The sequence below is a fragment of the Oscarella lobularis genome, chromosome 1 (assembly GCF_947507565.1).
Source record: "Oscarella lobularis chromosome 1, ooOscLobu1.1, whole genome shotgun sequence".
Taxonomy (NCBI): Eukaryota; Metazoa; Porifera; class Homoscleromorpha; order Homosclerophorida; family Oscarellidae; genus Oscarella; species Oscarella lobularis.
The window spans coordinates 4903568-4921114 of record NC_089175.1 but is presented as its reverse complement, the minus strand read 5'-3'; the positions used below and the strand labels follow the sequence as shown (position 1 = coordinate 4921114).

At 45.2% G+C, this 17547-nt stretch overlaps 4 protein-coding genes and 1 long non-coding RNA gene across 6 annotated transcripts; 4 read left to right on the top strand and 1 right to left on the bottom strand.

The window, feature by feature from the left end:
- Positions 1–1067: 1067 nt before the first annotated feature.
- On the bottom strand, positions 1068–2183 carry LOC136199873 (uncharacterized). 2 transcript variants are annotated; one of them, XR_010673221.1, is made up of 4 exons: positions 1722–2183; positions 1640–1674; positions 1511–1576; positions 1068–1461 (listed from the first exon to the last, which is right to left on the bottom strand). It is a non-coding gene; the product is annotated as an uncharacterized lncRNA (long non-coding RNA). The 2 variants fall into 2 exon arrangements; XR_010673220.1 differs by having other exon boundaries at positions 1418–1576.
- On the top strand, positions 1787–4090 carry LOC136199871 (RNA 3'-terminal phosphate cyclase-like). The gene is made up of 12 exons (XM_065990172.1): positions 1787–1986; positions 2042–2278; positions 2331–2359; positions 2416–2589; positions 2653–2717; positions 2771–2897; positions 2972–3024; positions 3084–3228; positions 3282–3415; positions 3475–3640; positions 3694–3804; positions 3866–4090. Exons 2-12 carry the CDS (start codon positions 2158–2160, stop codon positions 3983–3985), a joined length of 1245 nt encoding a protein of 414 aa, XP_065846244.1. The 5' UTR covers positions 1787–1986; positions 2042–2157; the 3' UTR covers positions 3986–4090.
- A 772-nt stretch (positions 4091–4862) lies between these two features.
- Positions 4863–6513, top strand: LOC136199872 (RNA 3'-terminal phosphate cyclase-like). Its single transcript, XM_065990173.1, has 10 exons — positions 4863–4868; positions 4924–5097; positions 5162–5226; positions 5280–5406; positions 5480–5532; positions 5592–5733; positions 5788–5921; positions 5973–6132; positions 6179–6289; positions 6339–6513. Exons 2-10 carry the CDS (start codon positions 5041–5043, stop codon positions 6423–6425), a joined length of 936 nt encoding a protein of 311 aa, XP_065846245.1. The 5' UTR covers positions 4863–4868; positions 4924–5040; the 3' UTR covers positions 6426–6513.
- Positions 6514–6728: 215 nt separating this feature from the next.
- Positions 6729–10662, top strand: LOC136191003 (uncharacterized). The gene is made up of 4 exons (XM_065979297.1): positions 6729–8739; positions 8789–9118; positions 9171–9683; positions 9741–10662. Exons 1-3 carry the CDS (start codon positions 6892–6894, stop codon positions 9300–9302), a joined length of 2310 nt encoding a protein of 769 aa, XP_065835369.1. The 5' UTR covers positions 6729–6891; the 3' UTR covers positions 9303–9683; positions 9741–10662.
- Positions 10663–13689: 3027 nt separating this feature from the next.
- Positions 13690–17490, top strand: LOC136189220 (uncharacterized). The gene is made up of 4 exons (XM_065977123.1): positions 13690–15572; positions 15627–15956; positions 16008–16600; positions 16658–17490. The coding sequence occupies exons 1-4, from the start codon at positions 13722–13724 to the stop codon at positions 17430–17432; spliced, it is 3549 nt and encodes a 1182-aa protein (XP_065833195.1). The 5' UTR covers positions 13690–13721; the 3' UTR covers positions 17433–17490.
- Positions 17491–17547: the final 57 nt, after the last annotated feature.

The following is a 17547-nucleotide window of genomic DNA, read 5'->3' as shown; positions in this document are numbered from 1 at the left end:
ATTATCCTTCCTTACAAAGAGACCAATTACAGCTAAAAACATCAGAAAGCACCTTGGATTACGCAAAAGCCATACGCACCAATTGGACATGGTGGTCACAATGTCAAACGGAAGAGCAGAGGGAAACGAAGAAGGATCGATCAAAGTAAAACGAGCTAAAGAGTTGACGCCCAATTTCACTGTACATCTAGTACACATTGTGGCCTTCTGATGCAAAAACGACTGCCGAAAAGAAATGTTCTTTCTATTCAGATTGGTAAGCTTTCGATATGCATGGCCAAACAAAGCTCTTCTTCTATATTTTATACAAAGGGACTTTCTTACGACTTTACAAGCCGTTCTGCCGTGTTTTGTCTTCGGAAAAGACAAATCAACGCTACGTTGGTCCGGAGAGGAGTTGGATACCTCGCTTCACCCCTTGGACAGCGTTTATTTCTGCCAATGGGTAAGCGGTGCAACAATTTCTTTTCTTTTCGTCGCACTCTATCACTGTCGTACAACTTGGGGACAATTTCATGTAGATTCTGCGACCCGTTCTCAAAAGGTTCGGCGTGCATTTCAACGTGGTAGCGTGGTGAGTCAAGAAATGCATTTATTTAAAAAAAATTGATAGACGTCGACGACGTTTCTTCCAATAGCCCCGACGAAATAGAAGCGATCGCAACAGTAGACTCGGTAAAGGAATTGAAAAGCGTGACGATGACCAGCTGCGACGGCGACATCGACGAAATTCGAGCAACAATTTTTCACTCAGGACCCTACAACAGGATAGTAGGAAATCATTCAAAGAAAATATATTCCCGCTCACTTCCGGCATAGAGACCCGGCACTTGTGCGCAAAAATTCGAACAGAACTGCATTCGAATTCTGAAAGAGGTATTCGGAACGGAAATCTTGATTCATTGCAAGACGAATTATCGCATTACCAAGTACAGGAATCCGCCCAAGTCGACGATTATGTGTGAAAAAAGGCATTCGCGCGAAGAAATTTAATTGTAATCTCTCGTACAGATTAGAAATCGTCACGTCGGACGAATGCATATTGAGCGGCGAGAAATGCTGTTGGATTCCGTTCGACTATCATGAATGCTATAGCGTTGATGATGCCGAGCGCATAGTAAGAAAACTGGCGCTCGATTGCAAACGCGCGTACGATAAGCGCGTGTGCGTTCGGGGTTACTTGACTGATCAGGTAAATAAAAGGCATACATCTATACGTATGCTGAATTAGAGTACGGCTGTACAGATTCTTCTTTTTATGGCTCTTGCTAAAGGAACATCGACGATTAGAAGCTATTATCCTCTACCTGATGATCATTGGGAAAAGGCAATTAGTGTCATAGAAGAACTTCTAGACGTGAGATTTTACAACGTCACTTTTTAAGTTATACCTGAATAATAACTACTTTAGGTGAAGTTCTCTGTTAGAATTGACTCGGAAGAGGAGTTTGTTGATATATCCTGTGAGGGAATTGGGATGCAGAACGAAAATTTTTGATTTTTTGACTACATTGCTGAGTCGGTGTTCTTTATGCAGTATCTCTTGAGGAGTTCTCGCTTCAACTCAGTGCTATTTCTTGTAAGGAGAAATAAAGAAAAGGGCGCTAACGGTAAAATATGCCACTTAATTAATTAATACCCAAGGAAAATTTGAATGAAAGGGAAGAAAAGGTACTGCAGAAATCAATAAGGATCATTTCATATTTAACGTGTACACGTACCCGGGTCCGTGTCTCTGTCACAGTCATAGAACAGTGGGCTTGCTTTATAACTCCCGGATCTAAAGCAGTGACTCCATGGAAGACAGACCCTCCTTGAAGCCGTACCAGAGCCTACTACACGTGCAGCTAGCCAAAAAGAAAATCAAGAGAGGCACGAGAACAAGCTACAAGGAAGAATGACGCGTCTTGAGGGTACTGCAACGCTTTGTAAGGGAAAGTACTCCGATCGAAGCTACACTGACGATGATTATGATGACGTCGACGCGTACGGCTCTAAAGACTTTTGCCTGATCAGTGCCGCAATGTTCTTAGCCGTCTAGGACGCTGGAGGCGACCGGATTCCGCGGCGAAGAGAGAGAGAGGGGATAGCACGAAAACGCGCGCTAGAAAGCACGTGTAGTCCTCGTACACCATCTCTGACCTCCTGACAGACGATATGAATTCAAGTTGCAGCAAAACTGCACTCGAATCGTCGAGCGAGTGTGAAAACTCTGAAGCAAATGAGCACGACGTCGACGTGACTCTGAGCAGTGGCAGAATCGAAGAAATGGAAAAGCGTAAACGATCTCGGATTGTCGCCACTTCTAATGCAATCGAGTCTTTTGATAGATCCGATCGTTATTGACGCTCGGAATGCGGTGAGAAATAGAGACAACTAAAAAGTAGCTAATTAGATGATTTTTTCGTGCGTCAGGGAGGACAAGTGCTGCGAATTGCCAACGCATTATCCTTCCTTACAAAAAAACCAATTACAGCTCAAAACATCAGACAGCACCGTGGATTACGCGAAAGCCATACGCACCAAGTGGACATGGTGGTCACAATGTCAAACGGAAAAGCAGAGGGAAACGAAGAAGGATCGATCGAAGTACATATAAAGCCCGGCTGCATTATCGCTGTTAAGTCGTTCGATGCACAATTTCTCTTATAGTACACGCTGTGGCCGCGAGAAGCAAAAATGATTGCAAACGAGAAGATTTCCCTCGAGTCAAAATGGTAAACTATGAGAACATGTTCTGTGGAAACTTGAAATGCTCTTTAATTAAAAGTGAATTTATTCCGACTCTGCAAGCGGTTCTGCCTTGTTTTGTCTTTGGAAAAGAAACGTCAACGTTGCGCTGGCTCGGAGATATGTCGATGTCTCGTAACGCGGACGCCATTTATTTCTGCCAATCGGTAAGCGGTGTGACGATTTTCTTCCGCATTCTATCGCGGTTGTGCCACTTGGAGAGTCGTCAATTTTTTTGCAGGTTCTGCGATTTGTTCTTAGAAAGTTCGGTGTGCATTTTGACATTGTGACGACGTGAGTTGAAGCTATTGATTAATTTAAATTAATAGACCTCGACCGCATTTCTTTCCCAGTACCGACGACGAAGGAGCGGAAAAGACAATCGTAACAGTCGACTCCACAAAAGAGTTAAAAGGCGTGACAATGATGACGAGCTGCGACAGAAACATCAGGGAAATTCGAGCAACAATTTTCTGGGAAGATAGCGAATCGAAAAAAGTACGAATCATTTGCGCAAACGGTAAAAGGATTGCTGATCACTACTAGCACAGAAAGACTGCGTGAATGTGCGGGAATTTGAAAAGCATTGTATTCAAACTCTGAAAGAGGAGTTTGGAACGGATATCTTGATTCATTGCAAGACAAAGTATAGCGTTAGACACGACGAGACTTTGTCGTCATTGCAGTAAGAATAAGGCAATTTGCATACGCGTAACTTTGTATTTTTTTGTGTGACTACTGTAGATTAGAAGTTGTCACGTCGGACGAATGCATATTGCCTGAGTATGCCATTTGGTATTCGTGGTGCTCTAGCGATCGTGAAGCTAAGAGGATCGTAAGTAAAGCGGTACTCAGGTGCAAACGCGCCTACGATAATGGAGTCTGCGTTCAAGGTCTTTTGACTGATCAGGTGAATAAGTCACAGCTACACGTACTTAGTTGGAGAACGGCTGCGCTTTACAGATTCTCCTATTTATGGCTCTTGCTAAAGGAACATCGACTATTAGAAGCGATTATCCTCTACCTGATGATCATTGGGAAAAGGCAATTAGTGTCATAGAAGAACTTCTAGACGTGAGATTTACGATGTCACAAAAAATCTATTTAATCAATACCTGGATACTAACCGCTTTAGGTAAAGTTCTCTGTTAGAATTGACTCGGAAAAGGAGTTTGTTGATATATCCTGTGAGGGAATTGGGATGCAGAACGAGAATTTTTTTGACTACATTGCTGAGTCTGTGTTCTCTATGTAGTATCTCTTGTGGAGTTCTCATTTCAGTGGTAACAAAGTTCCTCTTTGTTTAGCCTTGCTTACGCTGTACACTCAGTGCTATTTCTTGCAAGAAGAAATAAAGAAAGGGCGCTAACGGTAAAATATGCCACTTAATTAATTAAAGACGTTATCCAAGGAAAACTTGAATAAAAGGGAAGAAAGGGTACGCAGAAATCAATAAGGATCATTTGATATTTCACCTGTACACGTACCCGGGTTCGTGTCTCTGTCACAGTCATAGAACAGTGGACTTGCTTTATAACATTCAAGAGCTGGATCTAAAGCAGTGACTCGAGTCCCCATGGACCCTCCTTGAAGCCGTACCAGAGCCTACAACACGTGCAGCTAGCTAAATCAAGAGGGGCACGTGAACAAACCACGAGTGGATTGCACACGTCCTGAGGGTACTGCAACGCTTTGTAAGGGAAAAGTACTCCGATCGAAGCTACACTGACGATGATTATGATGACGTCGACGCGTACGGCTGTAAAAGACGTTTTGCCTGATCAGTGCTGCAATGTTCTTAGCCGTCTAGAACGCTGGAGGCGACCGGATTGGATTCCGGCGAAGAGAGAGAGGGGATAGCACGAAAAACGCGCGCTAGAAAGCACGTGTAGTCCTCGAGATACAGTACACCATCTCTGACCTTCTGACGATATGAATTCAAGTTGTAGCAAAACTGCACTCGAATCGTCAAGCGAGTGTGACAACTCTGAAGCAAATGAGCACCACGACGACGACGTGACTCCGAGCAGTGGCGGAATCGAAGAAATGGAAAAGCGTAAACGATCTCGAATTGTCGCCACTTCTAATACAATCGAGTCTCTTTGATAGATCCGATCGTTATTAACGCTCGGGATGCGGTGAGAAATAGAGACAACTAAAAAGTAGCTAATTAATGATTCTTTCGTGCGTCAGGGAGGACAAGTGCTGCGAATTGCCAACGCATTATCCTTCCTTACAAAGAGACCAATTACAGCTAAAAACATCAGAAAGCTCCATGGATTACGCGAAAGCCATACGAACCAAGTGGACATGGTGGTCGCAATGTCAAACGGAAGAGCAGAGGGAAACGAATTGGGATCAATCGAAGTACATATGAAATCCGACTGAATTATCGCTGTTCAAGTCGTTCGACGCACAATTTCGCTTATAGTACACACTGTGGCCGTGCGAAGCAAAAACGATTGCGAACGAGAAGATTTCCCTCGAGTCAACATGGTAAACTATGAGAACATGTTCTGTGGGAACTTGAAATGCTCTTTAATTAAAAGTGAATTTATTTCGACTCTGCAAGCCGTTCTGCCTTGTTTTGTCTTTGGAAAAGACACGTCAACGTTGCGCTGGCTCGGAGATATGTCGAAGTCTCGTGACGCGGACGGCATTTATTTCTGCCAATCGGTAAGCGGTTTGACGATTTTCTTCCGCATTCTATCGCTGTTGTGCCACTTGGAGAGTTGTCAATCTTTTGCAGGTTCTGCGATTTGTTCTTAGAAAGTTCGGCGTGCATTTCGACATTGTGACGACGTGAGTTGAAGCCATTGATTAATTAATTAATAGACCTCGACCGCATTTCTCTTTCCCAGTACCAACGACGAAGGAGAGGAAGAGACAGTCGTCACAGTCGACTCCGCAAAAGAATTAAAAGGAGTGACAATGATGACGAGCTGCGACAGAAACATCAGGGAAATTCGAGCAACAATTTTCTGGGAAGATAGCGAATGGAACGTAAGAATCATTTGCGCAAACGGTAAAAGGATTGCTGATCACTTCTAAGCACAGGAAGACTTCACGAATGCGCGGGAATTCGAAAAGCATTGCATTCAAACTCTGAAAGAGGAGTTTGGAACGGATATCTTGATTCATTGCAAGACAAAGTATCACTTTAAACGCGGCGAGGCTTTGTCATCATTGCAGTAAGATCTTATTCGCATTACGCGTAACGTTGTGTTTTTTTGTGTTACTAGATTAGAAGTTGTCACGTCAGACGCATGCATATTGCCAGCCTATTGCCGTTGGTATTCGTGGTGCTTTAATGAAGCTAAGAGGTTCGTAAGTAAAACGGTACTTAGTTGCAAACGCGCCTACGATAATGGAGTCTGCATTCGGGGTCACTTGACGGATCAGGTGAGAAAGTCACAGCTACATGTACTTTGTCGGAGAACGGCTGCAGGTTCTCATTTTTATGGCTCTGGCTAAAGGGAGATCGACTCTTAGAAGCGAATATCCTCTACCTGATGATCATTGGAAATGGGCACTTTGTGTCATAGAACTACTTCTAGACGTGAGATTTACCACGTATTTAATCGATACCTGGATAATAACTGCTTTAGGTAAAGTTCTCTTTCAAATTTGACTGGGAGAAGGACTTTATGGATATATCCTGTGAGGGAATTGGGATGCAGAACGAAAATTTTTGATTCTTTTGACCGCATGAAAGTAGATATCACTCGTAGAGTTGTCGTAACAGTAGAAGCAAAGCTTTTTTCTTACTCTGAAGCAGTAAAACAGTACCCACGTAACGTATAGGACGGTTATCTAGGAGAAAACAGTACACCTGGGACCTGGTCTACTTTAATTAGGCTTATACACTGCATCACGTACATCGACGTCAGCAAGGGCCTTACCGAGTTGTTATAACCTCACCGCCACGATTTACTCTTCTGCCCATGCGTTCGCGCTCTTTCTTCACCTGGGATATCAACTCATCACGTGCGACGATTTTTGGGAAGCCACACAACGCGTGATGGAAGATCGTACTATACCACGGTTAGAAGTTCATGTCAGCAACGTCGAGTACACCGTTACTGCTAAGCAACTTGCAGACTACTTCTCCGAAAGAAAAACGTTCCTATCGTAAAGTGCACCACGTTGGCGTCAGACGATATGCGTAAATTTCAAGGCTGGAACAATGGTACTGCTTTTCTAACACTAGCCAACGTCGATGATTACGACGAGCTCTTGGCCAGGGCAAAAAAAGAAAACTTTCTTTTCGAAGGTCGTTTTATGCGAATTCAACCTTCGAGGGCCCCCAGAAACTTCGCTCCAAAAGATGCCTCCCGAGTATTCGCCTTTGACGCAAAGGTGAAAGTGGGCGTGTTACATGGCGAAAATCGATTTCTAACAAGGTGGGACGTGAACAAGTCATCTTTTAAACTTCAAGTCCACGTCGTAATAAATTTCCAAGCAAGGCACGCTAAATTTTCCTTCACGAAAAAGAAGGAGAAACTTCACGTCCAATATCACATGGACGACGTCGAAGAAATGATCAACTTTTATTTGACGACCGATGGAACGCGCCGTCCAGTACCGCGTGAAATATCAGCTCTCCTTCTCAGAACCAAAGCAGCGCCGAAATTGTTTAAAGAGGGCCCTCTTCTTTTGCTTACTGCACCAATGTTCACGTGGGAAAAGGTGCACACCGACGAAGCTAGTGGCACGGCTCAACGAACTACCGACTTCTCGCCTAATCAGACTTTGAGCAAGTTCTACGACGTTCTTATTGAACCTTGCGATCCTAGTCAACTTGGGCGCATATTTCTAGACGAGGCGACTAGAGCAGAATACAACGGGCTGAAACGGGCCTGGCCGTTGATAGTGCGGCCTCTCTATCCTCAGCCTTCTTTTGAAATACCAAAAGATTTGTCGTTTCGGGTGCGTTTTCAAATTGAAGCACTTTTCTCTGATGCCATTCTTTGCAAGGACCTGCTCTCGTTTGATTTTTACAAGGAGCTGACGAAAGTAGAGGAAGACGATGCTCTAGCGGCTTTGGCAGAACTCAGGCAGATAGCCGAAAAGTACGACGAGAAACAAGACGTCTACGTCAACAATTACCCGCTTAGGAACCCGCTAAAATTACTTCAGAAATCGACGAGAGCCTTACACAGTCAAACGGCCCTACGTAAGGCGACGAAGAAAAAGCCCGTTTCTGACACCGATTTTACTGTCAATGTACATCGTCTTCTCGTCTCGCCGCTCAAACAATACTGCTGGGGCCCCGCGGCGGACACGTCGAATCGAATCCTACGTGAATACAGCGGTCTCCTAGACCACTTCCTTCGCGTCTCGTTTACCGATGAAGACCACAATAAGCTTGTCATTCGAGAAGGCGAAAGCATGCAGGCTATTACAGATCACTTTCGCGGCGTCCTTCGCGACGGGGTCGTAGTTGGTGGAAGAGAATATGAATTTCTTGGCATGTCAAGCAGTCAAATGAGAGAGCATTCGTGCTGGTTTTTTGCTAGAGCTACCGATCCAGAGACGGGTGAAGAAATTACTGCAGACAGCATTCGCAAGAAAATGGGCGACTTTAGCGGAATATCGATTATTGCAAAATACGCTGCTCGCATGGGTCAGTGCTTTTCAAGCACGATTTCGACCAAGAAATGCCGACTGGAGGAAGACCAGTTTGAAGAAATTCCAGACTGTGAAAAGGAAGTTGAAGAAACTGTAATCGAAGTAGTATATGACGATGATGACGATGACGACGATCATGCCGATAAAAATTACAGCGACAATGATGACGATGGCAATTGCAGCGACAACGATGATGATGATGATGCCGATAGCGATGATGATAATGCCGATAATGCCGATAATGATGATGATGATGGTGACAAAGTGACATATCGTTCAGTAGATGATGATGGTGACGAAGTGACATATCGTTTAGTAGAAAGAAAAGTTGTCAAGAAGTACAATTTTACAGATGGAATAGGAGCTATTTCTCCAGAAGTGAGTTCATTAAATTTAACAATTCAAAATTAATTATGTACTTGCCTAGTTTGCAAAGACGGTAGCAGAAAGTACCAACCAAGGATTCAGAGATACGCCCTCCGCTTTCCAAATTCGTTTCAGCGGATACAAGGGTGTCGTTGCTGTTAAACGGCAACTAGAAGGAGGCCCTATTCATCTCCAACTGCGACCGAGTATGAGGAAATTTCAGTCCGATCACAATCAAGTGGAAGTGTGCAATTCGTCGGCATTCACGCCAGCATATCTCAATCGTCAGATAATACTACTTTTGGCCTGTCGAGGAGTTTCAAAAAGGACTTTCATACAGAAACAGAAAGACATGCTACAAAGCTTGAAATCGATTCTCGTCAATTCACAGGTAACAATCAGTGGTCAAAGCCTCGTCTACAATTAATTTCTCTCTGTACTAGATTGCCCTAAAGTACATCAGAACCGTACATTCAAGGCGTCCTACAGTCGTACCGAACCGTCCAAATAGACGACCTTCGAAAGAAATCGCGAATTTTCGTCAGCGATGCCGCCTGCATCATGGGAGTAATTGACGAGACCAACAGCCTCGACTACGGCCAAGTATTCGTTCAAGTACGACAAACGGAGGATCCATTACTAGTCGAGGGCCCTGTTGTTGTGACGAAGAATCCTTGCTTTCACCCGGGCGACATTCGCGTTCTAAACGCAGTCGACCGCCCAGCTCTCCGTCATCTATACGACGTCATCGTCTTTCCCGCTCGCGGTCCTAGACCGCATACGGACGAAATCTCCGGCTCCGATCTCGACGGCGATCTCTATTTCGTGTCGTGGGACAAAGATCTACTGCCACTGGAGCGCGACTATGAGCCCATGGACTACACACCGCCTGACGTAGAAAAGAAGGAATCAATAACGATGGACGACGTCAAAGATTTCATCATCGACTACATTAGGTATCGTTTCAACACTAAAGATACTTGCTTGTGACTGTAACGAAAATTTCTTTGTAGGAATGACCAGTTGGGTCAAATAGCCAATGCTCATCTTGTTCAAGCCGATTTGAGTGAAGATGGCGCAAAATGCGACAATTGCGTAGAACTGGCGGAGCTTCACTCGCTTGCTGTAGATTTCCCCAAAACGGGTGTTATCCCTACTATGAGGCCGGAACACCGGCCGCCAGCCTATCCAGATTTCATGCAGAAGTCCGATCGCGTTTCCTATGAATCAAACGGGGTAATAGGAGCTCTTTTCCACGAGGTTAAAATGATTAGGGAACACACGTTTGCCAAGACACCCACAATAAAAGTCGATGAAGATCTTCTCTACGAAGGCTATCAACGCTACATCGATGATGCTATTGAATTAAGAGACATTTATAACGAGGAGCTCTACGAAATGATGCGCTACTACGACATTCGTCTAGAGGAAGAGGCCTTGACTGGAAACATCACAAGGCTGGCTAGGATTGTACGACGTCGACGTCTAAACGACGTTCGAGTCGAAATAAGAAAGAACATGCGAGAGCACATCAAGAAGTATAGAAAAGAATTTCATAGAGGAGTGGATGGAAATGACCGGGAAGCGCTGAAGGCAAAAGCTTCCGCTTTGTATTACGTCACGTACAGGAAAAAGACTGAAGGGGAAAGGGATTACCTTGAGGCAGAATTCGGTCGACCGTGGCGACGTTTTCGACGCTTGATTAGCTGTCCGTGGATTGCTTATGATTATCTTTGCAGCATCAAAGCGCTTAGAGTGCCAACTGAGAAGAATTCTTCCAAAGACAAAGCAAAGTGAATTAGTAGAGTATGACAGCGGCTAGGAGTCGGAGGACTGCGAATGCACGTAGACTCACAGCGTTTACAGTTTATCTATATTTTAGTGAGTGTGTGCGTCTATGGGTGTGTACGTCGTCGTTTTCAGATTGTACCTAGAGAATCGATTGACTAGTCAAAGCCTTGCAGTGTACGGTTCCTGCTCCAGAAGGGTAGATTCCTCAAGAGGCCCCGGTTCCCAAGGTACGTCAGCGTAGAAACTTACTCTAAGACGCACGATTTGCCACTAAAGTTACCTTCAAAAGCTCTGCGGAACGCTGTGTGCTATAGAACGGTGCTGGAGTTATGCCTGGTTCACGTGACCTCCGTTATCAATGCGTGAATAAAAACAGTACATATTTGGCCCATACGCAAAAACGAAAAACATAACAGCAACAGAAAATAATAACGAGTTCAGATCACCGCATAAAAGGGAAGAAAAGGTACTGCAGAAATCAATAAGGGATCATTTCACGTGTACACGTACCCGGGTCCGTGTCTCTGTCATAGAACAGTGCTTTATAACTCTCACCTTCACTCAAGAGCTGGATCTAAAGCAGTGACAGACTCCATGGAAGTCAGACCCTCCTTGAAGCCGTACCAGAGCCTACTACACGTGCAGCTAGCCAAGAAAATCAAGAGAAGCACGCGAACAAACCACAAAGAAGAATGACACGTCCTGAGGGTACTGCAACGCTTTGTAAGGGAAAGTATTTCGATCGAAGCTACACTGACGATGATTATGATGACGTCGACGCGTACGGCCCTAAAGACTTTTTGCCTGATCAGTGCTGCAATGTTCTTAGCCGTCTAGGACGCTGGAGGCGACCGGATTTCCGGCGACTGTGAAGAGAGGGGATAGCACGAAAAACGTGCGCTAGAAAGCACGTGTGGTCCTTGCATCAGAGATACAGAAAGCACGTGTAGTCCTCGTGCAGCAGAGATACACTACAGTACACCATCTCTAACCTCCTGACGATATGAATTCAAGTTGCAGGAAAACTGCACTCAAATCGTCGAGCGAGTGTGACAACTCTGAAGCAAATGAGCACCACGACGACGACGTGACTCCGAGCAGGGGCGGAATCGAAGAAATGGAAAAGCGTAAACGATCTCGAATTGTCGCCACTTCTAATACAATCGAGTCACTTTGATAGATCCGATCGTTATTAACGCTTACTATGCGGTGAGAAATAGAGACAACTAAAAAATAGCTAATAAGATAGAGATGATTTCGTGCGTCAGGGAGGACAAGTGCTGCGAATTGCCAACGCAGTATCCTTCCTTACAAAGAGACCAATTACAGCTAAAAACATCAGAAAGCTATGGGGATTACGCGAAAGCCATACGCACCAAGTGGACATGGTGGTCGCAATGTCAAACGGAAGAGCAGAGGGAAACAAATTGGGATCAATCGAAGTACATATGAAATCCGACTGAATTATCGCACAATTTCGCTTATAGTACACACTGTGGCCGTGCGAAGCAAAAACGATTGCGAACGAGAAGATTTCCCTCGAGTCAAAATGGTAAACTATGAGAATATGTTCTGTGGGATCTTGAAATGTTCTTTAATTTAAAAGCGAATTTATTTCGACTCTGCAAGCCGTTCTGCCTTGTTTTGTCTTTGGAAAAGAAACGTCAACGTTGTGCTGGCTCGGAGATATGTTGAAGTCTCGTGACGTGGACGGCATTTATTTCTGCCAATCGGTAGGCAGTGCGACGATTTTCTTCCGCACTCTATCGCTGTTGTGCCACTTGGAGAGTTGTCAATCTTTTTCAGGTTCTGCGATTTGTTCTTAGAAAGTTCGGCGTGCATTTTGACATTGTGACGACGTGAGTTGAAGCCATTGATTAATTAATTAATTTAAATTAATAGACTTCGACCGCAATTTCTCTTTCCCAGTACCAACGACGAAGGAGCGGAAGAGACAGTCGTCACAGTCGACTCCGCAAAAGAATTAAAAGGCGTGACAATGATGACGAGCTGCGACAGAAGCATCAGGGAAATTCGAGCAACAATTTTCTGGGAAGATAGCGAATCGAACGTAGGAATCATTTGCGCAAACGGTAAAAGGATTGCTGATCACTACTAAGCACAGGAAGACTGCATTAATGCGCGGGAATGCGAAAGGCATTGCATTCAAACTCTGAAAGAGGAGTTTGGAACGGATATCTTGATTCATTGCAAGACAAAGTATCACTTTAAACGCGGCGAGGCTTTGTCATCATTGCAGTGAGATCTTATAAAGCAATTCGCATTACGCGTAACGTTGTGTTTTTTTTGTGTGACTAGATTAGAAGTTGTCATGTCAGACGAATGCATATTGCCTGCCTGTTGCAGTTGGTATTCGTGGCGCTTTAATGAAGCTAAGAGGATCGTAAGTAGAGCGGTACTTAGTTGCAAACGCGCCTACGATAATGGAGCCTGCATTCGGGGTCACTTGACGGATCAGGTGAGAAGGTCACAGCTACATGTACTTTGTCGGAGAACGGCTGCGCTTTACAGGTTCTCATTTTTATGGCTCTTGCTAAAGGGAGATCGACTCTTAGAAGCGAATATCCTCTACCTGATGATCATTGGAAATGGGCACTTTGTGTCATAGAACTACTTCTAGACGTGAGATTTACCACGTCAAAAATCTATTTAATCGATACCTGAATAATAACTGCTTTAGGTAAAGTTCTCTTTCAGATTTGACTCAGAGAAGGACTTTCTTGATATATCCTGTGAGGGAATTGGGATGCAGAACGAAAATTTTTGATTCGTTTGACCGCATGAAAGTAGATATCACTCGTAGAGTTGTCGTATCAGTAGAAGCAAAGTTTTTTTCTTACTCTGAAGAAGTAAAGCAATGCCATACAGGTACCTACGTAGCTTATAGGACAGTGCTCTCCAAACGTTCTATTATAGCTCAAACCTGTTATCTAGAAGACTACGGTTACATATCGTGTGCCAGAAGTGGATCTGGTCTAATTTAGGCTCATACAGTGTACACTGCATCACAGCTGTGTCTATACATCGACGCCAGCTCGTACCGAGTTGTTATAATCTCACGTCCGCAATTTCAGCCGGCTAAAACATATATTCTGCTGCTCACGCATTCGCGCTCTTCTACAGCTGGGAGATCAATTCATCACGTGCGCCGATTTTTGGGAAGCTTTGCACAAACCCGTGCTATGGGAGATCGTATACCACGGTTAGAAGTTCATGTCAGCAACATCGACTACCTCGCCACTGCTAAGGAACTTGCAGAATACTTTTCCGAACAGAAAAACGTTCATATCGTCAAGTGCACGATGTTGCCGTCAAAGAGGATGCCGCTGTTGGATGGAAACTTAAACAGCGGGAATGCGTTTTTGACGCTAGCCTCCGTGAACGATTTTGACGAGTTAATGAGCAGCGTAGAAAAAGATTCATTCTGCTTCCAAGGTCGTCGTTTGCGAATCAATCGTTCCAGGAACGCCAGAAACTTAGCTCCAAAAGATGCCTCGCGGGTGTTCGCTTTCGACGGAAAGGTGAAAGTAGGCGTATTTCACGGCGAAAATCGATTTCTGACCAAATGGGACGTGAACGAAGCGTCCTCTGATTCCCACGTCGTTCACGTCGTCATAAATTTCCAAGCAAGGTACGCTAAATTTTCATTTACGAAAAATTCGGAGAAACGTCACGTCCAATATCACACGGACGACGTCGAAGAGATGGTGAACTTCGATTTGCCGAGGCGCAGTCCAACGCCTAGCATAGCCGCTCTTCTTCTTCGAACCAAAGCAGCGCCGAAATTGTTCAGAGAGACACTTTCTTCTCAAGGTAGTGCCCAACGGTTCGTCTGGGAAAAGGTTCATACCGACGACGCTAGCGGAACGGCTCAACGAACTATTGACTTCTCGCCTGATCAGGCTTTGAGCAGCTGCTACGACATTCTCGTCGAACCGTCCGATCCTAATCATCTCGGACGCACGTTTCTACGCGAGGCGACTGGTGCTGAATACTATGGGCTTGAAACGGCCTGGCCTCTGACGGTGCATTCGCTCAAACCTCAGCCACCTTTTGACATACCGCAAGATCTATCTTTCCGCGTGCGTTTTCGAATTGAGACTCTTTTCTCTGACGGTATCCTTTGCAAGGACCTGCTCTCATTAGACTTCTACAAGGAGCTGACGAAAGTAGAGGAAGACGATGCTCTAGCGGCTTTGGCAGAACTCAGGCAGATAGCCGAAAAGTACGACGAGAAACAAGACGTCTACGTCAATAATTACCCGCTTGAGAACCCGCTGGAATTACTGCAGAAATCGACGACAGCCTCGCGCAGTCAAACGTCCCGACGTAAGGCATCGAAGAAAAAGCCCGTTTCTGACAGCGATTTTACCGTCGACGTGCATCGTCTTCTCGTCTCGCCGCTCAAGCAATACTGCTTTGGCCCAGCGGCGGACGCGTCGAATCGCATCTTACGCGAATACAGCCGTCTGCTCGATCACTTCCTTCGCGTCTCGTTTACCGATGAGGACCACAACAAGCTCATCATTCGAGAAGGCGAGAGCATGCAGGCTATTACGGATCACTTTCGCGGCGTTCTTCGCGACGGGGTCGTGGTCGGCGGTAGAAAATTTGAATTTCTTGGCATGTCGTGCAGTCAAATGAGAGAGCACTCGTGCTGGTTTTTCGCTACAGCTAACGATCCTGAGACGGGCGAAGAAATCACCGCCGACAGCATTCGCAAGAAAATGGGCGATTTCAGCGGAATATCGGTCATTGCGAAGTACGCTGCGCGCATGGGGCAGTGCTTTTCAAGCACGATTTCGACCAAGAAATGTCGACTGGAGAAAAACGAATTTGAAGAAATTCCAGATGTTGAAAAAAGCGTTGTTGAAACTGTGAAAGAGATGGTGGAGGAAGATGACGATTTCGATTACAAGTATGGCTTTTATTTTGATGACGATTATGAAGTGCCGACAATTCAGCGAGAAGTAGAAAGGAAAGTGATGAAGAATTACAATTTCACTGACGGAATTGGAACCATTTCTCCAGAAGTGAGTCCATTACTTTTTAACCGGTAGTCTGAAATATATTGATTATTCGCTTAGTTTGCAAAGACGGTAGCGGAAAGCACGAACCAAGGATTCAGAGATACGCCGTCTGCTTTTCAAATTCGTTTCAGCGGATACAAAGGTGTCGTTGCCGTTAAGGAGCAATTAAAAGGAGGCCCTATTCGTCTCCAACTGCGCCCGAGCATGAGAAAGTTTCAATCCGATCACAATCAGGTGGAGGTGTGCAATTCGTCGGCATTCACGCCAGCGTATCTCAATCGCCAGATAATACTACTGTTGGCGTGTCGCGGAGTGCCAGAAAGGACATTCATACGAAAACAGGAACAAATGCTACAAAGCTTGAAATCGATTCTTGTCGATTCCCAGGTAATAATACCGAAAGCTGTGGCCAAAAACTGCTATTGACTTTTAACCTAGACTGCCCTAAAGTACATAAAAACGACGAGCTCCCTACCACCACACAGTGCCATCACAAGCGTCGTTCGAATGATAGAAGCCGGCTTCGACATCGAATCAGAGCCGTACATTCAAGGCGTCCTACAGTCGTACCGAACCGTCCAAATAGACGACCTTCGAAAGAAAGCGCGAATTTTCGGCAGCGATGCCGCCTGTATCATGGGGGTAATTGACGAGACCAACAGCCTCGACTACGGCCAAGTATTCGTTCAAGTACGACAAACGGAGGATCCATTACTAGTCCAGGGCCCTGTTGTTGTTACAAAGAACCCCTGCTTTCACCCGGGCGATATCCGCGTTCTGAACGCAGTCGACGCGCCAGCGCTCCGTCATCTATGCGACGTCATCGTCTTTCCCGCTCGCGGTCCTAGACCTCATACGGACGAAATCTCCGGCTCCGATCTCGACGGCGATCTCTATTTCGTGTCGTGGGACAAAGATCTACTGCCACTGGAGCGCGACTATGAGCCCATGGACTACACACCGCCTGACGTAGAAAAGAAGGAATCAATAACAATGGACGACGTCAAAGATTTCATTATCAAGTACATCAGGTATCGTTTCACTACTAAAGATACTTGCTTGTGACTGTAACGAAAATTTCTTTGTAGGAATGACCAGTTGGGTCAAATAGCCAATGCTCATCTTGTTCAAGCCGATTTGAGTGAAGACGGCGCAAAATGCGCCAATTGCGTAGAACTGGCGGAGCTCCACTCGCTTGCCGTAGATTTTCCCAAAACGGGTGTAATCCCTACTATGAAGCCGGAACACCGGCCGCCAGCCTATCCAGATTTCATGCAGAAGTCCGATCGAGTTTCCTATGAATCGAACGGAGTAATAGGAGCTCTCTTCCACGAGGTTAAGATGAGTAGGGAACACACTTTTGCCAAGACACCAAAAATAAAAGTCGATGAAGATCTTCTCTACGAAGGCTATCAACGCTACATCGATGATGCTATTGAATTAAGAGACATCTATAACGAGGAGCTCTACGAAATGATGCGCCACTACGAGATTCGTCTAGAAGGAGAGGCGATGACTGGAAACATCACAAGGCTGGCTAGGATTGTACGACGTCGACGACTGAATGACGTTCGAGTCGAAATAAGAAAGGCCATGCGAGAGCATATCAAGAAGTATAGAAAGGAATTTCATAAAGGAGTGGATGGAAATGATCGGGAAGCGTTGAAGGCAAAAGCTTCCGCTTTGTACTACGTCACGTACAGGAAGGAGGCTGAAGGGGAAAGGGATTACCTGGAGGCGGAATTCGGTCGACCGTGGCGGCGTTTTCATCGCTTGATTAGCTGTCCGTGGATTGCTTATGATTACCTTTGCAGCATCAAAGCGCTTAGACTGAAAGAGTCGAGGTCTTTGAAAGATAACTGAAAGCAAAGTGAATTAGCAAGCTGTAGGGAGCAGGAGTAGGAGAACTGCCGAAATAGTAACTGTGTAAAAAATTAAGTGTCAGTGCAGAGACTTAATCTCTGGTCAGTGCGTCAGC